A 10,533-nucleotide genomic window follows, 5' to 3' on the forward strand; every position below is an offset into this window, starting at 1 on the left:
TCGTCCGTTAACTGAAGAAATCAACACCTTGAAACTGAAGATGTGCAGGCCTGACAAGAATATAAAGCTTCTCTGTTCACATGCCTTTGGTTTTTGAGTTGCTTGCAGTTCTATTGGCCAGTGTGCTACACATGCCCTGCTCTAAGGGCAACTCCAATGGGGCGACCCATTTCGTCTGCCCGCGTCCGTTTTTCGTCCGCGAGCGACCCATTCCCTGTTAGACTGTATTTATATGTAGCCTCTGTATAGGTCTTGTATATTGTACCGTACACCTTTGTGTGCCCCTTATATATATGAGATAGCCACACCCTGGAAGGGTGTCGGGCAGTTTCCCAAAACCCTAAGTCTTACATGGTATCAGCCCTAACCGGTCCTATGTCTTCCGCTGCCGCCGCCGTCGCCGCGATTGCACCGACCTCCGTCGCCACCGTCGCACCGGTCTCTGTCACGGCGCCTGCATCGTTGTTCCTCTCCTCGCGCCCCTAGTCTCGGTCTACACCGGCCAGTCCTCGATGGTGGGTGCTTCATCAGATCAGCCGCCGCCGACATCACCGGCCGCACCTCCGCCTGCGTTGGGAGACCCTTCGTACGCTGGTCCCTGGATGGGATCGGTGCCCTACGGGTCCTACGGGGCTGCTCCTCCGCCGCTAGCAGGCCCCTACGGAGCGGCGCCTGCTCCTGCTGGATCGGTATCCTACGGGCCTTACGGGGCCGCTCCTCTGTCGTCCTTCGCGTACAATGCAGCGTACGGCGCCTCGCCCTACGCGGCCGCTGCGACTGCCCCCGTTCCCGTGGCGTCCTACGTGGCTCCAACCCCGCAACCCTATGCGGCTGCACCTGGCGCCGCGACCTTCGGGGCGGGCAGGGCACCGGCTGTGCCCTATGGCACCCCGCCACCGCCGTTGCCCTACGGCGGCTACTACGCCGGCTGCGACTTCCTCCACATCGCTGGGTCTTGGTGCATCTGGTGGTTCATCCCACATGAGCTACTACACATCGCCTCCTGCTGTTGATCCTGCCGTGGCCAGTGCATCGTTTTACTTCGCGCATCTTATCCCAGTGAAACTGACGACGGATAATTACCTGTCATGGCGTGCACAAGTGCTATCGCTTCTCCGCAGTCGCTACCTGGAGGGCTACGTCGACGGTTCCTTGCCGTGTCCTCCACCACATCACTCGGCGTATCATGCGTGGGTGGCTCGGGATCAAGCCATCCTTTCTGCGATTCAGTCGTCACTCACCGAGGCGGTGTCCTCCTTGGTCCTCTTTGCTGCCACGTCCCAGGAGGCGTGGTCTGCTCTTCACACCAGCTTCGCATCTCAGCAGTAGGCCCGTGCTCACACTCTTCGTACGGAGCTGGGGAGACCAAGCTTCTTGACCTCAGCATTACCGACTACTTCGGCAAGATGACGCGTCTCGCAGACACTTTGACCTCCATTGGTCAACCGCTTCGCAAAGAGGACTTCACCACCTTCGTCATGAATGGCCTGGACGACGACTATGATAACCTTGCTGAGAACATCAATGGTCGTGACACTCCGCTTGAACCTCGTGAGCTATATGCCCGCCTCCTCGCCACAGAGCAGTGTGTGAAGTCCCGCCGTACCAGTCCGAATTTTATTGCTGCCAATGCTGCCGCTCATGGGAAAGGGAAGCCCTTCAAGTCATCTGCTGGTGGCAAATCAGTACCTCTGACTTCACAAGCTCAGCGGTCGCCTGTCGGGCTTCCTCTTTGCCCACGACCTGGGGTGGATGCTCGTGTGCCTGCTGCCCTTCATGTGGCGTTCAGCTCCCCTGTCAACTGTGCAACATTCCAGGTCACATTGCTTCCCGCTGTCATCGCCGCTTCAAGCAGGACTTTCTCGGCATCAGCAACAATGGCAAAGGCAACGAGAAACAAGCTGCCTTGGCTACTCACGAGCCTGCGCGTTAAGCAGACCACACTCCATCATATCCCATTGATCCCACTTGGTATATGTACACGGGCGCTACGAATCATCTGACAGGCGAGATGGGCAAACTCTCCGTCCAGGAGCCATACCGTGGACATGATCAGGTTCACACCGCCAGTGGAGCAGGTATGCACATATCACATGTTGGTCAGGCCTCTCTCCTAACTCATAAACAAAAATCTCTCCATCTTCGTAATGTCCTTAGAGTTCCTTCTGCTACTCGTAGCTTATTATCTGTTCCTCAGCTTACTCGTGTTAACAATGTTTTCACTGAGTTTCATCCTTTTCATTTTTTTATCAAGGATCGGGCCACGAGGGACATTCTGCTTAGAGGTCGCCTGCGTGATGGACTATATGCACTTGATCTGCCTTCTGCTCCTCGAGCGCTCAGTGGTGTCCGTGTATCGCCCACTCATTGGCATGCACGGCTTGGTCATCCTACCACTCCCATAGTTCGTAGTGTTCTTCATCATCATAGTCTTCCCGTTATGTCCAATAAAGATGCTACCACAGTCTGTGATGCCTGTCAGCAAGGCAAGAGTCATCAGCTTTCGTTTTCAGATTCGAGTCGTATCGTCAAAACTCCTCTTGAGCTTATTTTTTCTGATGTATGGAGGCATGCCCAAACTTCTGTGAGCGGTCATAATTATTATGTCAGTTTTATTGATGCTTATAGTCAGTTTACTTGGCTTTATCTTATCAAGCGTAAATCTGATGTGTTCGATGTGTTTCTACAATTTCAAGCTCACGTTGAACGTCTTCTTAAGCATAAGATCATCCATGTCCAGTCAGATTGGGGGGGTGAGTACCACAACCTCAATTCTTTTTTAATAAGCTTGGGATTTCGCACCGCGTGTCTTGTCCTCATACACATCAGCAGAATGGCACAACTGAACATAAGCATCGTCACATTGTCGAAACTGGTCTCACTTTACTTGCTCATGCATCGACACCTTTTCGGTTTTGGAGTGATGCGTTTTCCACTGCCTGTTTTCTCATAAATAGGCTTCCTACACGACTCCTTGGGATGAAAACACCTCTTGAACTGTTGCTTAATGAGGTTCCAGATTATACCTTTCTCAAAGTTTTTGGTTGTGCATGTTGGCCTCATCTGCGTCCTTACAATAAGCGTAAGCTTGAGTTTCGGTCAAAACTCTGTGTTTTTCTTGGGTATAGCTCTCTTCACAAAGGGTACACGTGTCTTCATATTCCATCTAATCGTGTCTATATCTCGCGTGATGTTGTGTTTGACGAGAGTGTATTTCCGTTCTCTTCTTTGTCCACAAATCCCGCACCTCCAGTCACCTCCACGCATTCCACCCCTCCACTGCCTGCTCAATTTGTTGATATTGCATACTCTCCTGCGTTGTTGCCTAATCATGCTGCAGGAACGGGTCGTGGAGCTCGCCTTGAGTTGCTGGAGGAGCCGGAGCTATCGACTACACCGGACGTGGGAAGCGGTCTCGTGCATGCGCCATGCATGTCTGGACCATGCTCCTCGGTGTCGGCTTTGCCCGTGTCGGCCTGCCCTGAGCCGGCCGTGCCTTCGCCTGGGCCAGTCTCTCATGGGCTGGTATCTCCTAAGTCGGCCTCCCCTGAGCTGGCGGCCTCGTCTGGGCCGGCCTCCCCTGAGCCGGTGGCCTCGCCTGGGCCAGCTCCCCCTGCGTTGGCGGTCTCGCCTGGGCCGGCCACCCGTGACTTGGTCGGCCTCGAGTCGACTGGCTCGCCCACCCGGTCGACTGTTGCCTCGCCTGGTTCTCCCTCGTCCTCGCCTGGCGCAAGTGTTTCGTCACCAGAGCTGCCTTGCCGGCTGCTTCCTCATCGCTGGTGTCGTCGCCACTTGCTGCACCACCTGCTACTGTTGCTCTTCGACCACATACACGCAGCCGATCCGGTATTGTGTGTCCTAAGCAGCGCAAAGATGGGACGGTGGCCTGGCTTGCAGCCTGTGTTGCTCACGTCAAGGATGATCCTTCGGCTGAACTACGTCACTTCCAGGTTGCTCTCGGGATACCTCATTGGCGTCAAGCTATGGAGCAAGAGTATCAGGCTTTGTTGGCAAATGGTACTTGGCAGCCCGTTCCCCCGGTCTCTGGTGTCAATATTATTGATTCCAAGTGGGTCTTCAAAGTTAAGAAGCATGCCGATGGTTCTATTGGACGCTATAAGGCACGGTTGGTGGCGAAAGGGTTCAAGCAAAGGTATGGTCTTGACTACGAGGATACGTTCAGTCCGGTGATCAAACCGACGACTATAAGACTTCTGTTGTCCTTGGCTGTTACACGGGACTGGTTTCTTCGTCAGCTGGATGTTTAGAACGCCTTTCTTCATGGTGTTCTGGATGAGGAGGTTTACATGCGTCAGCCTTCGGGGTTCGTTGATCCTACTCGCCCTCGTCATCTTTGTCGCCTGGTCAAGGCACTCTATGGGCTGAAGCAGGCTCCTCGTGCTTGGCATGCCAGATTGGGCTCTATTCTTCGGTCACTTGGTTTTGTTCCCTTCACTGCTGACACCTCGCTTTTCCTTCTGCATCGGCCTCAGGTGACGATGTATCTTCTGGTATATGTTGATGACATTATCCTCATTAGCTCCTCTGATGCTGCTGCTGATCGTCTGATCTCTTCCTTGAGTGGTGATTTTGCGGTGAAGGATTTAGGAACATTGCATTACTTGCTTGGCCTGGAAGTTTCACGTTCTCCTGTTGGTTTGACACTCACTCAGCATAAGTACTCGATGGACTTGTTGCGACGGGCCGGTATGCTACAGCGCAAGCATGTCATGACTCCTATGTCTGATACTGACCATCTGTCTGCCTTTGATGGAGATCTTCTCACCTCTGAGGATGCCACTGAGTATCATAGCGTTGTTGGTGGTCTGCAGTACCTGACTATCACTCGGCCCGACATCTCATATGCAGTCAATCGTGTCTGTCAGTTTCTTCATGCTCCTCGGACTACTCATTGGACAGCGGTGAAGCGCATCCTTCGATACATTTGCTTTACTGCCTCATATGGTTTACTTCTTCAGCCAACACCGTCTCCTACGCTTTCTGCTTTTTCAGATGCAGACTGGGCTGGTAATCCAGATGACAGGCGATCCACGGGGGGGCATGTTGTCTTCTTTGGTCCTAACTTGATCGCCTGGGCTGCTCGTAAACAAGCTACAGTGTCCAGGAGTAGTACTGAAGCTGAATACAAGGCAGTTGCAAATGCTACAGCTGAGATCATATGGGTACAGTCCTTATTGAGAGAGTTGGGAGTTCCTCAATTTCAGCCACCTATTCTTTGGTGTGACAACATTGGTGCTAAATATCTGTCATCTAATCCAGTGTTTCATGCTCGGACAAACACATTGAAGTTGACTACCACTTTGTGCGGGAACGTGTTGCACAGAAGCTACTCCACATCAAGTTCATCTCTTCAAAGGATCAACTTGCTGACATCTTCACGAAGCCTCTTCCACAACCTCAGTTTGTAGGCTGTAGGCGCAATCTTAACATACTTTGTACTTTAGGGCATAGTTAAGATTGAGGAAGGGTGTTAGACTGTATTTATACGTAGCCTCTGTATAGTTCTTGTATATTGTACCATACACCTTTGTGTACCCCTTATATATATGAGATAGCCACACCCTGGAAGGGTGTCGGACAGTTTCCCAAAACCCTAAGTCTTACATTCCCGGCCCAATTTTGAGCTGGATTTGCGTCGGCGCGGACACAAGAAGGACGCGCGCGCGCCTACTCCTCTCCTCGGGCCCGCCGGTCGGTGGCAGCCACCACCATTTCCCCCCCCCCATTTTTTCCAAAAACACTCACGCCCGCGCGCGCCCCCGCCCCCCAACCAGCCATGGAGGACGCAATCGACCTCGACCTCGACGCCACCGCCGGCCTCGCCTCCCTCGCCTCGTCCGGCGCCGTCGCCCCCTCCGGGAAAGGCAAGCCTCGTGCCCCATGCAAGACCGCCGCCGCGACCAACTCCAAGAAGGAGGACAAGAGAGATGCGGCCACCAACGCCTTGATCGCAAGCGTGGACGGCATGATGAATAAGAAGGACTCAAAGGAGGAGGAGCGTCGACGTTTCAAGGCGGAGCAGATGGATGCTTTCATGGAGATCCAAAGGAGGAGGCTTGATCTTGACGTCGAGAAGCAAGCCAAGATGTTCGAGCTCGAGGCGGAGAAGCAAGCCAAGATGCTAGAGATCGAGGCCGCCAACGCCAAGACCAAGGCGAAAGAAGTGGCTCTTGCGAGCATGATGACCGGGGTGGAGATCATGAAGGTGGATCTCAACACTGTGTCGCCAAGGAAGAGGCCGTGGTTCGAGAAGATGCAGGCCGACATGCTCAAGTTCGACGACGAGTGATCTATAGCGGCGAGGGCCATCTTTTTTGTATACCAGCAGGTGTGCCGATATGACCACGGGAGCCGCCATGGCGTGGTCGAACTCAAGTCCCACCCTTTTTTGTGTGCTGACATGTGTGCCGGACGGCTGGCGAGTGCGCCAGCATGAACTATGGTGATATTTTCTGAAGCCGGCATTGTATGCCGGCGCTAGCATGATGCCGGCATGAGACATGGCCGCTGGCATGATCGGCCACAGGCCATTTTTATTTAAAAGTTGAATGCGGGCATGAAATGGGTCGGCGTGTTGGGCGCACTGCCGACCCAAATACAAAATTGGGCGGACGCCAGGCGGGCGGCCGACCCGAACGGACAAAAAACGAACAAATGCGCCATCAGTTTGAGTCGGCCGCCGTAGGAGTTGCTCTAATCGTGCTTCCGTACGTATTCAGTCTTGTTTCATCATAATCATCATCATAGTATAATCCCCGGCTGTGCCTCCCAACCTTGAGCTGGTCCACTAGAAACAGTTTTGGCTCTATGATACCGAGGGGCTTCATCTGACCTGGTCCTTTTTCTTTGGCTAAACGAGACAAGAAACCCAGGAAAACGTCGTCTTCTCGTCCGTACGCGCGCCAGCTCTATCCACCTAGCGAGCTCCATTCGGAAGCCTACTCACAGTAGGAATTTAGTACACAAAGGACGTCCACAATGCACAAGACGCATCGCCAGCTCCATCAGTTTTTCTTTTGTTATAGTATATATATCCTCAGCAGCAATCCCAAACGCGACCCCGGCTCCATCTCCAACTCCAAGACCCGAGCCGTCACGCACTAGAAGAGCCGGATTAAGAAACCTCACCACTAACGGATGGCATCAGATCATCGGATACGACAGATACCGGCAGGTCGGAGAGCTAGTTGGGCAGGGGGGCGCCGGATCGTGACCGGACCTGGACGGCGCCCGCCGTGCCAGTTTAAGCTTGAGCTCGGTGGCTGGGCGGCGCGTGTGAGACTGCCGATTGGCATCTTGTTCGCCTACGTATGGTAACAGACGTGTCTGTCCCGGCCTCTGGATCTTGTTGCTTGGCTCTGCCTCTCACGGCGCCGCACGTAACGTGCGTGACGCATGGACGCCATGTGTTCCAGCGCCATTGCACCGGCCTGCTTTAATCACTTTGCTATTTTTTTGTGATAGTAATAATGCCCGAAGAAGAGAAAAACTGTACATGTGAATTCCCACATTGAAACATACGTACTACGTACGTACAAGAAAGGGTCGTAGAGATACCTCGGTCTTCACCTACACGATGCATCCATCGTGACACGGTGGGAATCGTGGCCTTCGCGGGCAGTTTCACCCTCGCGGAACCCGGCGTGAACAAGGCGGTTGCTGCCGCGTGAGTCCGTCAGGGTGGGTCAAACTCAACTCGCAAGTCACCACGCCACGTCCCCATCAACCGTCGGACTCCACGCGGCGAAGCAAACTAAACCATCTCGCCGGCTCCACGCTCGCCCGCAGGCCGCAGCTGCCTCCATCTATCCACTTCCCCGCCCCGCCCCGACCTTAAAACAATCCGGCCAACCAACCAACCCCACTGCCCGATCAGCTCCGTCTACCGCAACCCGACGCACCGCCCACGACGGGCCGCCGTCCTCGCGCGCAGGCTCCGACGGCGCGGGGGGCATGGAGAAGAAGCTGCCGCTGGCGCTGGCGCTGGCGCAGAAGCACGGCGCCGGGGAGCCCGCGTGGGCGCGGCCGTGGCGGTGGGCCAAGACGGCCTTCTTCCTCGTCGCCATGCTCGCCTCGCTGCTGCTCGTCTGCGCGCCGCCCCTGCTCGTCGTGCTCCTCGACCTCGCCCTCCCGCCCATGCTCCTCTCCGCGCACCTCCGCGCCGACGCCGGCGCCGAGCCCCCGCACCGGTCCTTCGTGCCGGCCATGCTCGACCAAGCGCGCGCGTTCGAGTTCCGGTCCTCCCTCGTCGACCTGCCCGCCGTCTCCGCCGCGCGCGCCCTGCTCATCCTCTGTGAGTACTTCTTGGCATTGCAACCTCGGTTTCCTTCCTTCTCGGTCACGGCCGAGCTGACCGGTTGAGTTTTTTCTTGTGCCGGCGGCGACAGGCGCGTACACGGTGTGCGGGGGAGGAGGCGGCGCGTACCTGTGGGTGGTGGCGGCGAGCGCCGCGGCGTCCGCGTCGTACGTGCTGGCCAAGGCGGCCGCCGTGCTGCCGCGCGGCGCCGCGCCGCAGGGGAAGGGCGCCGGCGGGCCGGAGCCGATGCTCCTGCTCTCCCTGTCGCTCGCGGCCGCGCACCTCGCCGTCGCGTACCGGGCCAGCTGCCGCGAGCGCCGCCGCCTGCTCGTCTACCGGATCGACGTGGAGGCCGTGAGTACCCTCGCCCCCTCGCCTTTGCTTCTCTGAAAAATCCACGTTTGCGTGACGAAAAACAATACTATCCCGCCGGCGCCGAGCCGACGGCGTGATTCCTGAGAACAAACCAGGCATTATTAGGCTGGGCTGTCGTCCGTGCTTTCGGTGAGAAAGAGGGTCGAGGAACCAAATACGATTCGCTCGCCAAGTCATTAGCGCGTAGCTGCCGATATGTTTAAGCCAAAAGCAGTGCTTTTCTACTTACTAACAATGAAGTCATCTAAACAAATGGATCGGACGCTTCTGGCACTCTGCACCGGACGAGAAAAGCAGTGAGCTTTTACTTTCTTATACTCAACCAGCATCTGAAAAAAGAGCCATTTTCATTTGTGAATGCAGGTACGGCTGAAAGGGGGCCACCAGACACCCAAGGGGCTGAAGCAGTGCAGCGTCTGACATGGTGTTCTCAACTTCTGATCCGTACTTGTAGTACAGTAGTAGTAGGTGGAGATAGTTTTTCTTGCTAGCCAAAATTTTGTCAAGTTATTATGCAAAAATTGTGAGGTCCATTTGGGATTGGGAACGGTGCTTACATGTAAGTGAAGGAGATACTGTAAATACGGAACAAACAGTCGTGCTTAGCTCAGTTCGGCCTCCTGCGATGCAATTGCAACGAAATGCAGGACGAGCCGTGTGGCCGACCACCCGTTGTTTTGTGTGCTCATTCTCATGCTTTCCTGCAGTTCAAGACTTTCTTAGATAGTTTCTGTGCCTATCTAGTGTATTCACCATATTAAGCAAAAGAAGGATCCAACAAAAAGTTTCTGTGCCTACAAGTTGGACCTCTCAAAGGCTTACGATAGGGTGGATTGGAAGTTCTTGAAGCAAGTGATCCAAAAGTTGGGTTTCTCTCAACGATGGGTAGACTGGATAATGTCTTGTGTCACATCGGTGAGATATTCTGTCAAATTTAATGGGACCCTCTTAGATTCATTTGCACCGTCGCGTGGTCTTCGGCAAGGCAATCCTCTATCCCCCTTCTTGTTCCTTTTCGTGGCAGATGGTCTGTCCGCTATTCTGAAGCATTATGTGTCTTCTGGTGATATATCTCCAATCAAGGTGTGTAGAAGAGCACCGGGTATCTCACATCTTTTATTTGCTGATGACACCATGCTTTTCTTTGAGGCAAGGAGAGCCCAGGCTGAGAAAGTTAAATTGGCTTTGGATCAATACGGGGTAGCAACGGGACAATCTCTTAATTTTGATAAGTGTTTCATCCTCTTTGGTATTGCATGCCCCGAAGATATTCAGGAGGAAGTTAGGGGGGTGTTGCATGTTACTAGCTTAGTGTTTGAGGAGAAGTACCTTGGCCTTCCAACTCCAGAGGGTCGCATGTCGAAAGGGAGATTCCAAAACCTTCATATGAGTTTAACCAAGCGTTTGGTCCAATGGGGAGACGGTCACCTTGCCCAACCGGGGAGGGAGACTCTTATTAAATCTGTTGCGCTTGCTCTTCCTACATATATGATGGGTGTTTTCAAGATTCCATTCTCAGTGTATGATGAATTAACACGGATGGTACGTGCCTTTTATTGGGGTGCTGAAAAAGGTAAGAGAAAAGTACACTGGCGTGCATGGGAGGATTTACAACAACCAAAGAGTAAAGGAGGTGCCGGGTTTAGAGATTACAGAATATTTAATCAAGCCTTATTAGCATGACAAGCTTGGAGATTGATTTCAAAACCTGATAGCCTGTGTGCACAAATGCTCAAAGCCAGGTACTATCCTGATGGAAACATAGAGGATACTGTCTTCTCCGGCAATGCATCTTCTTCGTGGCAAGCAATCAGCCATGGCCTTGATCTGTTAAAAAAGGG

At 53.9% G+C, this 10,533-nt stretch overlaps 1 protein-coding gene across 1 annotated transcript; it reads left to right on the forward strand.

The window, feature by feature from the left end:
* The first annotated feature begins 7,821 nt into the window (after positions 1–7,821).
* LOC123052600 (uncharacterized) lies at positions 7,822–9,489 on the forward strand. The gene is made up of 3 exons (XM_044475853.1): positions 7,822–8,314; positions 8,409–8,671; positions 9,056–9,489. Exons 1-3 carry the CDS (start codon positions 7,975–7,977, stop codon positions 9,110–9,112), a joined length of 660 nt encoding a protein of 219 aa, XP_044331788.1. The 5' UTR covers positions 7,822–7,974; the 3' UTR covers positions 9,113–9,489.
* The last annotated feature ends 1,044 nt before the right edge of the window (positions 9,490–10,533 follow it).

The sequence above is a fragment of the Triticum aestivum genome, chromosome 1A, assembly GCF_018294505.1.
Source record: "Triticum aestivum cultivar Chinese Spring chromosome 1A, IWGSC CS RefSeq v2.1, whole genome shotgun sequence".
Lineage (NCBI taxonomy): Eukaryota > Viridiplantae > Streptophyta > Magnoliopsida > Poales > Poaceae > Triticum > Triticum aestivum.